The 19,256-nt window shown below is 46.7% G+C and overlaps 1 protein-coding gene across 4 annotated transcripts in view; it reads left to right on the top strand.

The window, feature by feature from the left end:
• Positions 1-19,256, top strand: part of LOC126521417 (organic cation transporter protein-like) — an 82,439-nt gene that overhangs the window by 40,674 nt on the left and 22,509 nt on the right. The window contains exons 1-2 of one of the 4 annotated variants that reach the window (XM_050170109.3): positions 3,606-3,969; positions 18,728-19,165. In XM_050170109.3, the coding sequence (XP_050026066.1) occupies positions 18,758-19,165 (408 nt within the window). In that variant the 5' untranslated portion in view covers positions 3,606-3,969; positions 18,728-18,757. Of the gene's footprint in view, positions 1-3,605; positions 3,970-18,727; positions 19,166-19,256 lie in introns of those variants that run through there. The other 3 variants (XM_072288656.1, XM_072288655.1, XM_072288657.1) reach the window with 3 other exon arrangements.

The following is a 19,256-nucleotide window of genomic DNA, read 5'->3' as shown; positions in this document are numbered from 1 at the left end:
GTCACGCATTCCACGATGAATTCCCTCATTGGCCGGCATTCTGGTGGCACGTACCCACCGCTCATGACAACGATCGGCGTGATAATATTCAAATGACCTTACTGCAATCGTCAATCTCGCATCATACGAGAAGCTCTATGAATACGAGCCCTGGATGGCAAGAAACAGTAGACAGATATGTATCGGCTAAAGAACTCGCTTGCTGGTCCTCACATCTAACTTGAGGTAAGAGTTTCAAGCCAGTGATAGTCTAATAAGTAGGTCATCTATCTAAATGCAAAACACTGTGAAACCGTAGTAAAGGGATGCTAAATAGCCACTCAAAACAAGTTTAGACTGATAAACATTATTTAAAAAGGTTACTTACATTCATTCAGAGGGAAAAGTTTGATTACTTGTGGTGCTTCACACCTGCTTTGGACGGGCTTTGAACGCGGGTGATGGAACTTAAGAATTCGGAAAGGCTGGACTGAACCCAGACCTATATCTGAAGATTAAGAACATTGAGTGATGGACAACAACATTTCCCGCGAAATATCTCACCCTGATGGCAGAAATTATCTTCAAATTGACCTTAATGCAAATGCGAACTGGTGAAAGAAATTGGTCCCTGGAAATGAACATTGTCACATGTAAATTCATGCACCTAACAGGATCCAGCCGCGAGCCGCGAGTTACAAACTTACTACCTTAATAACGTCCCTTTAGGAGCAGTGGCGTATTGCAAATACCTTGGCGTTCACGTAACAAATGACCTCCCCTGGGCCGCTCACATTACCTGGCTAACTAACAACGCAATACAAATACTTTGATACATTCGCGGAAATGTTTCACAAGCGCCTTAAACACTTAAACGCTTGCTTTATATAACAGCAGTTCGCTCGACACTCGAATACACCGCCGCAGTCCGAAACCCTGGTCACGAACAATTAAATCACTCTTTAAATGTGGTTCAGAACACATCCGCCCACTTCATGCTAACTATGACACAAGTGGGAGTGTAAATAACTTGAAATCTAATCTCGGTCTGCCATCATTATAGCACAACGTCGCGAGATCTCCTCGCCTCTGCCTTTTTCACCATATATTTCACCACCACTTCTTTTGTGATGAACTCATTTTTACTCCTGATTACTTATCATCTCGGCTATATCATCGTGACAAGATTGGTATTCCGCCAGGCAGAACAAATACATCTCTTTCGGCCATTTCTACGTGCCACGCACATCCCAAGAGTGGAATCGCTTTCCTGCGCACATTGCTTCCATAGTAAACTACGATCATTTCAAAAATTCTTTAGCTAATATTGTATAAAGCAAAAGGATGGAAAGTTGGGCGAGTTGGTACGGTGCCGTGATCTTGGATTGTAGCGCGAAGTCAACACGGACACAGAAAGGAGCAGACAGGACGAGCGCATTCACAGCGCTCGTCCTCTCTGCTCCTTTCTGTGTCCGTGTTCACTTCGCGCTACAATCCAAGATCATGCCATTGTATAAAGCAGCCACTTATATCGTATACGACGTTAACTGTTCATTTTTATTTGTTAATTTGTGAATGACCTGCCTAGGCATATTTTTTAGCTAATATTGTATAGGCAACTACTTCTACTATACGTTGCTTTATTGCTCCTTTATTTTTATTTTTACCAATTTAACCGCACCCCTCTGTAATGCCTCTGGACCTGAGGGTATAATAAGCAAAAAATAAATGAATAAGTTCGCAAAGACACTGCTGCAGTTATGGCACAAATGCAGAGCTAGAAGCTTTTATTTAACTTCTTTTGTAAATATTTACGCCTTGTGGCAAATCCTCCAGCGTAAAGACAAGAAAACCATGGCCAATCTTTCTGTATATCGAATTTCGCATCAACACCTTGGCGGCGGTACGTCGGTGTTACGTTACGGATCTCAAAGTAGTTTATCCTGTCTGGACCATTATAGCTCGGCAAAGGTTCTCGGAGCTTGCTAGGTTGAGATCTCGGCTTCAATCATACTTTTTTTTTTCCGTAAGCAATTATACACGAGCAGACGCTGCCACAGTGCGTGACATCACGGCGAGAAGGTACGCGAACTTCATCAAGGCGTCGCCATCAGTCTTGAGATCTTCCGTCTTTTCCGGCTAGCTGCCAATCTTCTACTCTGACAGGCGAGCCTTACCTGTCATCTTGCTGAGCAGGCGGCAATTTGTCCTTCTCACTCAGATTACAACAAAGGCGCCAAATAAAACAACGCACGAAGGAAGGAGACACGAGACAACTTTCGCTGTAATCATGCATGACTCGCCCACCAGCACGTGCTCAGCGAGCTGTCAGTCAGAGCATCCGGGTATGAGCTGCTGACTCGCGCTTTCATAACGTCAGCGCCCGGCAAGAAATCAAGCAATTGAAGGAATATTCGTCGCCACAGGGCCCCCTTCCTCTACAGTGTTATCTTTGTGTGAAAATCTGCCGTCAGGGCTTACAATATATTGGGAGAGCGGGCGACTACCTGACGAAAGCAATTCCGTTTGTCATTACGTGGCTTGGGGCAAAAAAATACCTTGCGCATCCATTGTCGACCGTTTCAAATCTCCCTCACCCTTTCGTCACGTTTGTATTGAGCCACTGTTTCTTTTTACATTATTATTATTGTTTATAAATCAATAATAAACATACTAAACGCAGTGAGTGCGTACATCGACTTTCATTCACAACATGTAAGAAAACACTGATGGCGCTACACAGAATACAGCCAGCTGGAAGTTAACACCGTAACATATAAACCGTTACACGGCCAGCTACCTGGGCTTTGTGACCGACAAATGTCGGCCAAGGAATGTGCCCCAAGTGCTCGGCTCCCGTGGCGCCGTCAAATGCAAGACACCTGCTTTGCTTGTCTCCTCAAAAACAGGTGATCAGATTTAAGATCATGTAAGAAAGGCTGGACGTAAGCCAGATGTACCTGTAAACTACACCCGTTGGGTATAGTTTCAGAGACATTGCCATTGATAGAATTTTCAGAGTAAGTTTTCAAAGACATTGCTGCATTTCCTGGACGATGCAGACTCAAAGATATTGTTTGATTTTTTTATCTCCCGTACGTACACCTTGCGATAAGTTCTACCTCCCCGCACCCTTCACCCCCTTCCCCTCAGAAGAGAAAATGTCTTAGGTTTTTCGAGAGTGTCGAATCTCCCGTCCCTTGCCCCGTACCATTGTTACGTAAACGTGTATTCCTTCTTAACATGGCTATCTACAAGACAACCCAGTTGTTCTGCAAAGCTAATTTCATCTCTTGCGTTTAGTGAGCCACTGTCGAAGTAAACGCCGCGAATTGCTGCAGATAGTGCTGTCTGGGCAACGCATTCTGTGCGCGATAATGGCGCAACGCCCAATAGCCAGGCGAAGCCTTCGAAACATGCGATTCGCCGCGCCCACGTACGCGAACCATTTCGTAACACCGCCACCCGCAGCCACTTGTTATAACCGAACAATGATCGCTACTTTAGCGCCTTGCACTTGCTGTCCGACGGTCAAGCTCCTCGAAGAAAAATCTGCTCCCTTCCCGACCCATCCATCTAATCTGTGCGTGTAGCTATCGGCCACACCGCACCGATCCAGTTCACGTCGGCGTTACCGTGTCGAGTGCCTGACGGGGACTTTGCGCGTGCGCTCCGAGAGCGCGACTGGGCAAGGGTGCCAGGTTATTGAACGCCGGCGGACATCTTCCCATCTTCAATAACGCAGCGTTGCACGCCGCGCGCGCTGCCACGTTCATAATCAGGAAACCTCAATCACACGTGTCAGTCAGTCACCGAAGCTCTTCGCCGGCCCCTCCTGGAGATAGTCAGGAGTGGTCGTTACGTTGCTCGTGTGCCCGCGCCGCTGCGTGTCCCCTTCGTGTTGTGGGTCTGCGCCCGTATCTCTCTGCTCCGGCTACCTGTGGCTTCGAGGTTCTGGCCTGTGATCTTTCAAGACTGCTCCCTTAAAAGGTAACGCCACTTCTCTATAGAAAAATACGGAAGCAGGCACTTTCAGGTAAGCGTGTGGTGCGTTTCTTTTATGTATTATCAGCTTTGTGATCGATATCGGGCTCTATCCTGGCGCCGTGCTGTAGTGTTTTCTGCGGCAGCCTGGGAAACTGAGTACCGCTAATAAAACAAGGACGCACGTGAGAACGATGACACTCGTCTATATGTAGTAACCTAAAATGTAGTGCTAAATGCGTGATCAGCTCTTTATAGAGACTCCTCTGTTAGCAAGTCAGCGGTGCGATTGAACTTCAATTACCCTAAGTTTATAGCTCGGCGACCTGGTATGCTGTCATATCTTGCTGCGTGTGATATACCTGCGTTCTGTGATGCGTGCTCTGTATTTCGTTTAATTTCTTTTATTTACTCTTACAACCGAAAGACTAGAGAAGTGGGGATTGCAAAAGTATATACATATCAAAAAGCAGCAAAGTGTAAGCAATACAAGATACTAACAAACTAAACAATATTACTTAATAAAATAATCAGAAACAGCAGTTTCGAACACAATGGCATCAATTATGGATGCGACGTTTGCTCGTTCTTGGAACGACGGAATAGGGTTTCACGTTTGTGCAACTTGTGGCCACATCAACCTTGAACTGATGGCTACCGCGAAATGAAATCGACGGTGGAGGAAAGAAATGCGGTAGAACACATCTGACGATGACTGTCGATAGAAATGCAATTAGCATTCAAGCAATGTAGGGACACACCGCACTGCTTAAGTCAAGATTATTTGGAAATTGTAGTGGTCATCCTGAGACTTCGGTTACATTCCGCATACACTGTCTCCAGTGTAAGCCCACATTACCCGCCCCCCTATGACACTGGTTTGCTAAAGTCGCCCATAAGCACGAGGGCATGACCATGACGCAGTGAAGATGATCACAATGGAATGACAAAGAAGGAATGCCATCGATGGAACGGCAGAGGTGGTATGACGATGACGACATGACGACAATGAAATTATGATCCTGAAGTGATGATGGTATAACTACGATACCATGACGCCGGCGCCATAAGGGGCAATGAGATGATGACAAGTACATCATGAAGATGCTTCACAACAACAGTATGGTGACAACCGGATGACGAAACTTGAATGATGACGATGGCACGATCGCGGCGCCATGTATACGAGGGCATGACAACGGATGCATGACTGTCTGACGACGACGCGATGACGGCGACGACGGCATGGGAACGGCGGAACATTCCCGATTGAATAACGACAGCGTGACTACGACGGAATGACGAAGAAGGAATGAAAAAGTCGGTATGACGGCGATGACAATACGACAATGGGATGACGTTTCTGAAGTGATGACGATGATAAAACGACAGCGTGACCACGGCGGCATGACGGCAACTGTAGGACGACGTCTGCGTGACAACAACGGCATGACGAAGTTAGAAAGACGACGATGGAACGACCACGACGGCATCATGACAACGGCATGACAACGAACGAATAACGATGAATGTGTGACGACGATGGCATTACAACGGTTAGAGGACAGCAGGATCACGGTGAGTGTATGGCGACGATGACGTGATGACAGCTGCATCACGAGGACTGTATGACGACAATGGCACGACGAAGATGGCATGACGAAGATGGCATGACGAGAGTCGAGCGACAAAGCTGCAGTGACAATGATGGAACGACCGCGACGGTCTCACGACAACGCTATGACAATGAATGCATGACGAATGTGTGACGAGGACGGCGGGACGCCGATGACATGACGATAGTAGGATGACAAAGCTGAAATGACAAAGACGCATCGACAGCGAAGGCACCACAAACACGGGCACATAACCAGTGGCCCAAGCTATTAGACAATTTCGGCCACTGTGTCAGTGTAGAATGCCTGGTGACGACAGCGTGATGGACTGAGTCAAATGTTAAAGCTGGAATGACGACGAAGGAACGAACATGATGGCACGATGACCCCGATAACCAAGCTGGTTGAAAACGTGGGCCATTGAGCTGGCGTAAAAGTACAGGCAGGCAGGATCAAAATGCCCAAGTAGGCAAAGAATGTTATTTGCATTAAAACAATCACGCAGGATTAGGTTGAAGGGATAAATGTTAGGAAAAAGATTGAGACGTTAGATTTTTGGGTGCAGTGAAACATTAGACAGGTTAAAATTCACTTTCTTTTCACTAACGCTAGCAGTGCGAAAATAGTAGCACAATTTACACAAATAGTTGCACACATACGTGCTGTGTGATGTCACTCCCCCGTCCCCCTCCCCACGTGCAGGGTAGCAAACTGTACTCAGTCTGGTTAACCTCCTTGCCTTTCCTTCCTCTCTTCTCTCTCTCTCTCTGCATATATGTGATGTCTCTGTCATTACTTGCAGTTTGTGATGTCTGCGTTCTCGTCCTATATTTCTTCCTGCAACATAGTAAAATGAGCTCACGAATCCTCTCGATGAACCTGCACGACGGAGCGGATTACCGCTCGCAGTGGAAATTTTTCCGGAATTCCCGGATTTGACTCCTGGTGGATGACGTGTTCTTCGAATGGTGCACTCTAGCGCTCAACTATAGGTTTCGTATAAAATGTACTTTTCTCTTTGCTTTGCCGATCTCATTGGGGCTTGGTTTGTTGCCTTGGCAACCAATTTTCCCTTGGGCATGAGGTTAGCCCACCGAGTTACGCCCTCGTGCAGAACTCTAGAACCACCTACGTAGTGCGCAGATTTTAAGGCGAAAGCCTTATGTGCCCCACGAAGCGAAAAATCCGGCATCCGTCCAGCGTTAACATACGATGGTACCAAATCCCAAGTGGCCAAGTGATGACGTGCAGTTCCCGGCGCTGGACCTGCTCTCACTACAAAGTCCCACGGTGAACGGCCACGGCGTCGGCCCTGGCCTACTCTCAAAATTGAATTAAGGTGTATTAAGGCTGTTTGAGGTGGAGCAAGATAGATCAAAGTGAATTAGGGTGGATTAAAGCGCATTAAGGTTGTCACAAATTAAATCAAGGCGGATTAATGTGGAGCTTTAATTTATAGTGATAACTTAGAAAAGTCCTAATGCTTCGCGTTCAAATCACGTAAGATACGTAAATGACTGTCAACTTCTGCGCTGTGTTTTTGCTTCGTTTCTTCTCACTCCAGTACTGTACATACGTTTTATGAAACCTAGCTCCGGTTTTCAAGCTCTATATCAATATTTCAATCCGATAACAATATCACAAACTAAATCTCGGCCATCGCAGGGACATGTGACATGGGTCTGGATCCGAGCTAGTTGGTACGTACGGCATCATTTTCCTTAAGGCCGGTCAAACGCTCAAAGGAACGAACGGCGAAAAGAATACAGACGAGGCGCTTGGGCATGAAATGCGCCGATTTCGGAGGCAATGTAATCATGAGAGTGCGTGTTCCTAGATTTTAAAACACGTGCAAATAAGTAGTGTTCAAAACATGGCGTTTATGACATATTTCCGGTTTGTCCAATTGCTTCCGGCGCATACGGCCAGCAAACGCATAGCCTTCGAGATACATTTTGCCTACCCAGAGAGAGCTGTCACTGAGGCATGAATTTGGACGCCAACTATACGTGGATTTGCAGCGACGGATTTCACCTTCGCTGGTGTAGGGAGGCGTGTCCTCAGCGGATGAACTAGAGCGACGGAGCGGCGAAGGAGCAGTGTAGTTGTGTGACGTATGGAGGCACGTGACAAAGAGAGCGGTGACTTGAGCGCTGGTATTTTTGAGTGAGGCGGACACGACGGATTGCGCACCGCTCACGGCCTTTGCTCATCACGGAGGTGTGTAAAACCGACAGGTCAGTTGGCATAGCTCATTTATGTGCGCGCGTTTATTAGCGACATGTATGGTCAGTGTGACTATGTTTCATAGCGACAGCAGTTGCATGAACGTATAGTGTTTAGGAGTAACAACAAAAGGCAACCCGAGTGTGCTGTTTCCGAAGACCACAGGTGGCATTTTTTTTTATTGAAATGAAAATAAAAGAAAGAGACGTAGTCACGTTATAATGGTGACGGCTACTCCTTTTCTCATAGCAGAAACAACGATACAAAAATTATGTTGGAAAATAAAAAAAAGTAAAAGAAAAATCACTTCATAGGGTGAGAAAGCCACAGCACAGCCCTATACGCCTATGAACATCACAGTGTAAAAGTCAAATGTAAGTTGCACCACAATGAGTTCATAAACAGTCACAAACACACACAAACGGCCATGATGTAGACTTCGATGAGCATACAAACAGATGAGGAATTACAGTGTTAGAATAACTCACGCACAACAACAAAAAATGTATAACACGTAATGTACAAGCACTAATACTCACGCACAACAACAAAAAATGTATAACACGTAATGCACAAGCACTAATAATTACAAATAACAGAAGAATGTTTTAGTGACACCGTGTGGTTATTCAATGCAATACCTGTTATTTGTTGAGTGTGCCTGTGTCTTCATAAAAATGTTCAGTTGCGTTCAATGCTTTTCGCTGTGCTATTTTCGAGGGACATGGGCCCAGCAATTTTGCGAGTGAGAAAGGCTGGTGAGGATCGATGGAGTGTAGCTCTTGTTCTAGCTGCTGTCTTAGTATCTCGTATATGGGGCATTCGAGGAGTATTGTTTCATATACTGTGGGAGTAGAGTCATATGGGCATAATGATTGACAGATTATCATGAGTCATTCTATCATTCCATGACAGAATTTCATAATGCTATCACATCATAAGAAGCCAACAAACACTGACACCAAAGACAAAATAGGGGAAATTACTTGTGCTTAATAAATGAAATAAGGAAACAATAAATTAATGAAAATGGATGAAAAAACAACTTTCCGCAGGTGGGGAACGATCCCACAACCTTCGCATTTTGCGTGCGATGCTTTGGGTGAAGGCAACCGGTCAATAAACCCGCATATGCTACCTGAGCGCATCAATGGTGCCGTGGTAGCTCAATTGGTAGAGCATCGCACGTGAAATGCGAAGGTTGTGGGATTGTTTCCCACCTGCGCCAAGTTGTTTTTTCATCCATTTTCATTAATTTATCGTTTCCTTATTTCATTTATTAAGCAGAAGTAATTTCCCCTATGTTGTCCTTCGTCTCGGTATTTGATGGCTTCTTATGATATGACTAATAAAAATAGGGCCCCTCGGTTAACCCCTTTTCTTCTCGTTTATAATGCTATTACATTATACAACCACTAGAGTGAACTATGATGACGGACGAATCCTCTATAACTTCACGTTGCAACTGTAAATCATGGCGTTAAGATTGGCTATGGAATGTGGCAGAAAAGAACTATCGGGGAGGAGGAGGAGGACCACGAGAAAAGTGTTACGTCCTGGGTACGCGGCTCAATGAGCTTACGTCGCTGAGAGCCATGCTTTGAGTTCCTGTTGCACAACGGCCGTGATCATCGCAATCGCGGCTGGTGATGGATAGGTAGGCGAGGCGGAGAAGGACGGCGAATAGGCTGCCTAGAACTCACGGCGAACAATTTGAGTTACGTTGTCACAGATGGCTAGCTTGCGGGGATGGTCCTCACAAGTCGACGTAGCAGCAGTATCGTGCAAGCACACGGTGTGGAGCGTGATAATGTGGCTCTTAGCCTGTTTGAAGCAGCAGCATTCATTGATAATGGTGTCAATAGCAGAGACGTTGCCTAAAACCTGCAAGCTGAAGGCGTCGTCGGCGATACCCTTGAGTATGCGTGTCACTTTGTCTGTTGCAGACATCTTGTCAGCCTTGCGCCAAAGAGCCAGGACGTCTTGTAATTATGAGACGTAAAGTTCTGTGAGTCTCAGAACACGGATCGCAAAAGTGTTCTTTTTTCTACGACCGAGCGCCTGAGTGGGTTACCGAACATTTTGCGAAGTTCTTTCTTTCAACGCTTCCCAACTTGTTAATTCGACTTCGTGGCTTTGGTACCATACGCGTTTGGTGCCGCTCAGGTAAAAAACGAAGTTAGCGAGCATGATCATTGGATCCCACCTGTTATTAGTACTGGTGCGTTCATAAAGCTTGTTCCAGTCTTCAACGGCATTGCCATCCAGGTTGAAAAAACAGACCGGAGTAGCGAGTCTGGGAAAGCGTGACGACTGGAGCGGTGTCGAGTGTCGTAGCCGACATGGATGAGTCTCTTCTCCAGCAGGCGTGGTGGCAAGCTCGCTGTAGCGATCCCTGCCGAGCCCTGTGGCGAGGACGGGTATCGCCGACCTCCACCAAAATGTTACGTATGGAGCTACACAGACAAAAGAGACTTTTACACTGTATTTACAACAGCAGCGCAGCCAGAGACCAAGATGGAAGCCAGCTCGCAAAAAGCCCAGATGCCACCGGTTTCTTGCTCTTAAGCATATTTCGAGTCATACCAATATATATTTGCCGGCAACCTCGTCTCCCACCTCCCTCCTTTAATGCGCTGCGCTACTTATTAGCTTTTAGGCCTGATTCACACAGCCATCACTCACCCCGTCCCATCACCGACATGGCACCGGTTTCCGTCAGGGGAAAGTGTTTCCTCGTCGGTTCCCCATTGAAAAAGACCCATATGGGCCGTACCACAACCGTATACGGTCATTTGAGCTTATACGGTAACAATAGAGGTTTTCATACAGGATCCTATATAATACAGAATTATGGATACAGAGCATAGAGAGCATAGAAGATCTTTCTATAGGGTTTCTCATGAAAAACACAGCTATGACTTTTCCCCACATTTCCACAAATTTTACAGGTACGTTATACTATAACAGCTCTACGTCAAAGGCAAAGTAGCAGGCGTCTCCACTTAAGCACAATCATTGTTCACAAGTGTTGAAGAACCGCGAAGCCACATGCCTTTGTAAACCCAGTTAATGTACTGGAGTTTATTATGGTACCATTCATGTCGTATTTCTCAATTTATTTTGGCTCCATACAGCAGCAGCAGTTCTGGTATACTTTCTCTTCTATTATCAGTCGTCTTGATCGCACCGACGTTTTAAGGAAGGAATGAAAAAGAAAAGCAGGAGGCAGGGAGGTTAACCAGAATAACGTCCGGTTGGCTACCCTACCTTTCTTTCTCTATGCTAAACCGGCGAAGAAACTCTCTCCTTGGACGGAAACCAGTGCCTTGACGACGAAATAATGGGTCACATGACGGCTGTGGGAATCAGGGTCTTGCGCAACTGCAGATGGCGTTCAGGAGTTTAAGTCCAATACACTCATTTTATACGCAACCACGCTGCAATGTCTACGCCAGCTAGTTCCTACCTTACATGACCACCGCAGTTATGCTGGGTATACTTAAGATTTTAGGTCTAAGTCATTGCAAAGTTCTATATAGCTGCAGATAAAAATCAGTATTTGTAAATAGTTTTGCATGGCACGTATTCCATTTAATCTAATATCTAAAACACAACGAAATGAACCATACATAGCGCCATTAAGAGGTGAATGTGTTACACATTAACATTGCGATATCAATCAGTAATTTACGGGAGATTGACATACGACAACACTATGCTTAGGAAGCACTTAAAAAAAATGGCTGTGTTAAGCCCAGGATGCCAAGCATACTAGCCTTTATTTTAGTTGTTGAACCACTGTTTAGCCTGGTGAACTGCTGTTGCTTGGCTATATTTGGTTCGGCTAGACGAAGAAACAACTCATGCGTTACTCTGCTTCGCCTTCAAGAGCGGAACGCGACAGCGTTCCCGTCGACCCGCCAAGGGGTGTAAGACAATGGGCTACGGCGCAGCGACTACGCGCCCCGCATTGGACGCGGTGAGCGTCGAGCAGCGCAGCGTTCGGCGCGGCAACGAAATGTGCGCCTGAGCAAGTGACGCACGCCTGAGCCTTAGAAACAGCTCGTTTCTAAGGCAACACCGCATTCACTAGAGGCGCTTTTGTACCGCTTTGAAGCATCGTACTCGTGGCTCAGTGGTAGCGTCTCCGTCTCACACTCCGGAGACCCTGGTTCGATTCCCACCCAGCCCATCTTGCAAGAGTTGAGCCAAAGCCACCTAGAAACAAGCGCAGCTGCTTACATACCGCCGCGACGCCGCGAGCGACGGCGCGAGTTAGAGCCCCGTTTCTCCTCTGTCGTGACGTCACGGTGTCACGTGGTCAGCCTTGAAGGCGACGCCGCGAGCGACGGCGCGAGTTGGAGCCCCGTTTCTCCTCTGTCGTGACGTCACGGTGTCACGTGGTATTGAAGGCGACACCGCCGCGCCTGAGGAGCTGGGTAGAGTTCTAGTAATATGCTTCGCATAATAAAGAAAAGACATCTAAAATTATTGTCATAGCAAGCGGATATAGGTTCTGCCGACCACCGAAATCAAACGTCCGGACACACTAGCAATACAGCCTTATAGTATGTTGCTGATGTCGAAATCATGACGGCGTAATACGACAACAGCAGCGTCACCAAGACGGAATGACAGCGATGGGATTACGATGGTCGAAAGACGCCAGCGCCATGGCAGTGGCATGACGACAACTACTGCTTGCGAATGCAATCAGCAGTGCACGAAGCCGAGCAAGCTGCACTGCTGCTCGCGGGCCCATACCCACTTGCCACAGTTGGCGTGCAATAGACTGATTGAACAGCGGCACATACCCAGTGTTGCCTATCAAGTGCCCCAAGTTTGCCCAACGGTTGGTTCCAAAGCCGGTTTCCTCAGCACAGCAGCCCGACGATACCCGTTACACCGTGGACTACCCAGTGACCGAAGTTCGCGGGAGAACGGTTAGGCACAAACAAGCGGACAGACAGACAAACATACTGTAAACTGGGCGAAGTTATCAAAGAATGCTAATGGCGTTTACAATACTGACAATATTGAAAACAGGTTACGCGACGTGAATATCTGCCAATTTCGCTAGACCATTCTCGGCTGACAAGGAAATTTATTGACCCGTAGGCACGCTTACAAATGTGGTATGAACGAAAAGTACAATATAAAGTACATCACATGTAATACATCATACTTGATGTAAACAAAACAGATTAACAAATGAAATTATAAATGGTGTCTACTTGACACTGGCTTTGCCACACACAACAACAACGACAACAACAACAAAACTCATTACCGCATCCACGCGAAAGCATTATTGTCAGCCTCGTATTTATGAAAGGTACCCGGGGCACATACAGATACAGTCTGAACTCAGGCATCAGAATTGAGCATTATTCTGGCTGTAGAAAGACTTTGCCTCGGGAGACGGTTATGTACCGCGTAGACCAGCGGCGAAGAAACTCGGCTTCACCGACTTTGAACAACTGTTCTTCAAGATGACCCCATATTATCACCCGTAGTTTCCGCATTCTGGGGTACATTGCTCTATTTGACTGCCGAGATCGTTCTGCGATGTTGCGGAAGCACCTCAAAACGTAGCTAGCGCTGTAGTAGACGAGACTCGGAAACCGATCTCGGCGCTGTGGTGGCCGCACGATGGATATTCCGAACATTCTTGCAACTAGCTTCCAGAAGGTGCGTGCTACAACGCAGTCCTTTACTACATGCGCGTTGGTCTCTGTTTGTGCGCAATATATGCATTTATCATTCACTACCATATGCCAGCGTTCAAGCCTGTCTCTTGTAGGTAGAATGCCCCACTGATATTGCCAATGAAAATCCTTCACTTGAGAGGGCAAATCAGGCGAAAGCACAGCTGTCCATGTTTGTGTAGTAGCTGTCCGTGGAGGTACAGCTGTCTCACACAACATTTCACAAAGCCTGGAAACTGGTGTCGCACGCCACTTTGTAATTCTTAGTTGTACAAGCTGGCTTTGCAAGCGCGCAGCCGCCGCATACTGCGGTGCTGGCGTTACCGCCGTCAGAAGCAAGTTGCCTGTACTCTGCGGCATAAGCGTTCGACGGTAATGGCCCAGCCAATAAAGGAGCAGTGGCCTACCAGGGTACTCATCATCATCAAGTAGATCACATGTACTCTTAGTGCATAACAGCCTACCGAATGTAACTATGCACGGCAAGCTCCATCCTCCGCTGGATTCTCGGCATGCTACACTTTCACACAAAGAGAGAAAAATAAAGTGACGTGGTAGAGCCGGCGGGGTCTCGTAGTGTCAGCCACACATCCAACTTTGCCTGACTATGCAGCCCGAACAAAAGTAAGATATTACGTGAAGTTGCGGCGTGGCTATTATGAAGCAGTAATCGAATCAAGCATGGTGTGGTTTAGAGCATATTTTTAAGCCTGCTTTTATGTATGTGCACTTGTGTGCCAATTTAACGAACAACTCCCTTCCAGATTTTGTGGTTCTGACCTCCATTTTTGCAGCCCCTATAGCTAGGGCATCGTCATCCACTCTACTTGAAGATGTAGTGCACGCATATGACTCAGCCTTAAACAAGAATAAACGGTAACTATTCACTCGGGGCGCCCCTTCGCCAATAGAAAAAGGCGGAGGGGTCTGTTACCTGGGCACGCGAGAGTACAAGACAACAAGAAAGCAGCGTCTATGCAATGTTCGATGGTCTCAGCATGCAGATGCAGAAGGCGGTTAGTAGAATGTAGCACATAACCTCGATCCTCGAACAGCGTGTTAGTATAGGAAGGGTTGCTAAATCTAACTTGAAGAAAGTCAATTGCTTCTCGTAAGGCACTCTCTGTTGCGCTGGCAAACAACCTATTTCCGGTTCGCCCTTATCATGCGCCGTATTTATGAGAACGCTTCAGTACGGCTCCACTTAATGCACGACCTGTTATTTGAAAACGTCCTGGAAGGGCGTAAACATGCCCGTGACGAAAACTGAAGCAGATGGCTACCTCTGTTTAAACCTGAACTGTGACTTCGTCCTTCGTTTTTGCGTAATAATGTTCGCTAGGGCCGACAATTCAGAATTCCGTGACTTTCAGCGGCCTGTCCTGCATTTGCATATTTTTTTCCCCAGTATATGAAGAGGTTTCGTACGGTTTGAAATTTCCCCGGGGACGAAGACGTCAACGACGTCGTATACGCATCTGACGTTCATTGCAGCCAGCATAAAAGAAAAATGTTTTTGCGCACTCTCGTATGGAGAAAAGGACGGCATCCACCGAGGCCATTGATGCTGTGGTTTTTCCAGCACATCGCTGGACTTGGTACGCAGCCTCCCGCTTCTGACTTGCGCTACACCAACTATTTTCCGCAGAGCCACGCACAACAACTTCCGCAGAAGGCGCATATTCAAGGCACTCATTCCGTCAGGATGCAGTTCTGACACCAGTTCGTCCTTTCCTCACCAGTCTGATAAGCGTGGAGCCAAGAGTTCATAGTCCTTCCAGGCATTTTCTAATGAAAGCGAATAGCCTGCCTCCGATGGTTAACGCCTGGTCACACAACGTGCGTGCCCGCGTGTTTATGTGTGTTTAAGTGGTGGGAGGAGAAGAGCAGAGAAAGAGGTGTGTGCGCGCCCACGCGTGTGCTGCCGGCTTTACCCCTCTTGATTCTTAATTCGTGCACAAAATATTCGTCATCAAAGAGCGCGTTAAAATGGCAATGGTGGCGGTTTTTAATAATTGGACAAAGATGCTTCTTGGACCTTTTCATGTTATTGGGGAACCGACGCTGAACTCAGCCGGCCATCGCACCGGAAGCGTCAGTAAGCGACCTCTCCCCGCTAGCGCGGTCGTGCAGGCGTGCCTAATCGACTTCGGCGAACGAGATCTGAAAAAAATGTGGGATGCGCTTAAGCTTCGCCTTTAACGGTGAAACTTAATAGCATTCAATGAGCCCCGAGTGCTTCGCACGCTTCACGGCAACTGCAACTTATGCAACCGTAATACCGGGAAACGCTGACGGCGAACACTATCCAAGAATGTGCGCGTGCAAGGAACCGAGGGGGCCACGCCGCTCCTACTAAGACAGACCTCAAACGGCAGCTGGAAAAGGCTATCGCGTTAAAATGGGCTTGTGTTTCAGTTTCAGCGTAACAGAATTCTGTTTTTCGTATAGTCAAATTGCAATCCGACGCTACCATTTCTGTTGGTTGTGTGTAAGTCGTACTATATATATGCGATTTTTCTACGCATTTCACCTTGGGAAATTCAATTAGTTCAGTAACTTTCTTGCACCACATGGAAGGCCTCCGTAATTGAGTAAGCGTGGTTCGAATTTACTCTTTGCCGTAGCGACATCTGACGCTGGACGACGCGAGGCCCTTAGCGTTATCACGTTAAACACATAATGCATTAGTAGCACATCTTTATACGTCGGGGTGCTCCTTTCCTCTTTCTGCAGCTGCGGCGACCACTGCCAGGCGTTTTCACGTGATACTGCAAAGCACATGACGCTCATGGCAACGCCAATCCTTACATAAGTCTTTACAAGCGTCTTTATTTGTCTCTCATTACGAGACTCTTGACATAAATTACTTTTCTTTAACACGACGTTGTTGGCAGCAGGAACCTCCGGGTTTTCTTTTCGTCGTTCAGCGTCTTCTGCATTTATCTAATTTCACTCCATTTTGTTCTCTGGGTATCGTCATTTGCACGAGTAACTATGCATAAGGAATAAGAAGCAAAATTCACTGTGGGAACGGCAATGTTTTCGGCCGGAGGAGATCACTCACCGGCCTTCCAATCCGCATTGAGAAAGGGTGGAAAAGAGAGTGGGTGATAGAATTCTGCAGATGGTGACAGAGGGCAGTGAGCTATGTAGCTATTTATAAAGATGTGGCAGCGGCCAATGAGAAAAACGGATTCTGCACGGAATGCTCGCTGCAGGACCGGATGTCTAAGGCAGGCAAGAAGGCGTGTGAAAATAAGAAGACGGTTCAGCGTCGTGTATACGTTGCTGCTGTTGTCTTTCTTATGCGAATTGTCTTTTTTCCGGACGCTCTTTAGTAGACCGTCTGTCATCCGACGATTTTTGGGGAGTTTAATCGATTTTTACATCTCACAGTTCTAGAGCAAGTACTGACTGCTTTATTGAATAAATTGCAGGCGAAATTAAGAGCCTCTATTGGGTCTTCAGTAAAATCGATATCTGAACAGTCAGTGGAGCCAATGGTAGAAAGGAATTTATCTGTGTCGAATACTGTAGTGAAGTAAGAGGTGACAATGTTAGCCAAACGAGTTTCGAAGGCTAGAAAAATCGGAAAGTGATCAGTGAAGTCAGTGTTAACAACGCCCGTTAAAACGGGAACGACCAGGTTTGTTAAAACATGATCTATTAGTGAATAAGAGCCCTCACCAGCGCATCTTGTAGATGATACGATGAGGTATTCAAAGTCATATCCACTGAAGCAGTCAGTGTAGGCTGTATAAGCTAGAATTAACATCCAGTAACATCTCCCACAATCATTACACTCTTGTTTTCTGGCAGTAATTTGTTCAGTACGTTATCAAGAGCACAGAGGAAATCAGAAAAGTTAGGAGCTAGTTACCTATAAACACAACCGAGAACAAAGCTTTTAGTACTGCATGCCTCGAGAAGCTCGTTAGTGTCCACCCATCCGTTTCGTAGCAGTCAATATGAAAGCCTAAATCATTTCTGCGAGTGTAACGGATGCGAGGAGAAACAAAGATAGCAGCACCACCATGCCTACTGTTTAAACGGTGACAATATTCAGGACTGTAAGAACGGAACCCATGCGTGTTACAGTCATCGCTAGAAAGCCACGTATCAGAAACACAAGTGAAAGAGAAATCCTGATCAACCGAAGACAAAAAATTATTTACCCCCTCGTGATTCTTTCGTAAGCTGCGTGCATTAAATGTATCAATGCAGGATTACTGTGGCTACGTAAAGAACGAAGTTCACACGAATGCGTAAGGGACATCTTGATGAGAAAGCGATCCGTCACGTTTTATCAGCACAAAGGGTGCTCTTACGTGAATATGCGCAGATCCCATTCGGCTGAAATTTGTAATACCCTACTATCAGTAGTTTCTTGTGCTTTGATCTGGCTTTGATCTCAGTCCAGAGGTACTGCCACTTTTTTGCCTTCTTCAGGGCAACTGCCTTCGCAAACAGAATTTTAGTACCGATTTTCAGATGTGCCAGAAAACTCAAGGTGGCTCATTCGAAGCCGGGCCTTGCGAGCCCGCTTTACAATTTCATTTTTATTGCCTCTTGAAACAAAGTGAGCAATTAAATGTTGATCGGATGATTTCGATAGAACACGATGAACTGTCTCAATGTCCGATTCAGATACAGGACACTCGATGACATCACCCATATGCTTTAGAATGGCTCGGCCATCCTCCCCCTTTGTCAGAGGAATTCCTTTAACTTCAATGTTGTTTAGTCTAGAATATTGCCCCAAATGAGCAACACGTTTCCCAAGCATTTCATTTTAAGCCAATAAGATCTTATTTGAAGCAATCAATTGATCCGGCGTGGTTCTGAACTCATTAAACAGGTTGCTCATAAAGTCAATGCTTTCGCGAAGCGAGGCATATTCAGACAAACCAAGGTCATTCAATTTCAGTTTGATTTTAGAGCCCATTTCTAACATCAGGGATTTCGTCCTATCCATGAAATGTCGTTCTAGCTGTTCAATTTTTTTGGCAAATTCTTGACACGTAGGCATAACGCAACGAAGAAATCAGCAGTTGAAAACTTGATAGATCCAGAGCCAAGAGGGCCCAAGCACTGGCACGGCTCCTGAAAGCACAAGCGCAGAGTTTCGGTGTTGTGCAACTGCCGCAACTACCACCGCCACTGCCGGTCCAGACCGCACTCAGCATTTCGTACTCTCCTCTTTTCCAGGTGGCAACGGACACCCGAGACCGCTGAATCATGGAGTTTGAAGATGTCCTCGAGAAACTCGGAGGCTACGGAAAGTTCCAAAAAATGCTGGTGTGGGGATACCTGGCCCCCGCTTCCATCCTCATGCCGGGGTACTTCATGAGCCAGATATTCATGCTGTCCACGCCCAAGCACACCTGCCAGCTGCCGGACTTTGTGCGCGACTCCTACAATCTGACGGCCTCCGAAGCGCTCTTCCTAAGGAGTGCCCTTGTCAGCGAAGACAACTGCAGGGTGTTTCCGGCCACAGCGCTGAACTCGAGTTTGGTGAAACAAATATTGAACGGTGCTTACGGCGCAAATGGGTCGTCGTGGCTCGCGACTGGCGGCATCGAGTGGGAACCGTGCGAGAGGTTTGACTATGACAGAACTTTCTACGACAACACCGCTTCGACTCAGGTACTTTCGATTCCACATGTTGATAACGCTAGTGCTGATACGATAATACCCGTCCCGTTGTGAAGCAACGTATAGCCACGCTCAGAATGCA

The sequence above is a fragment of the Dermacentor andersoni genome, chromosome 6 (assembly GCF_023375885.2).
Source record: "Dermacentor andersoni chromosome 6, qqDerAnde1_hic_scaffold, whole genome shotgun sequence".
NCBI classification, from domain to species: domain Eukaryota; kingdom Metazoa; phylum Arthropoda; class Arachnida; order Ixodida; family Ixodidae; genus Dermacentor; species Dermacentor andersoni.
This window is presented reverse-complemented; position numbering and strand designations above follow the sequence as displayed.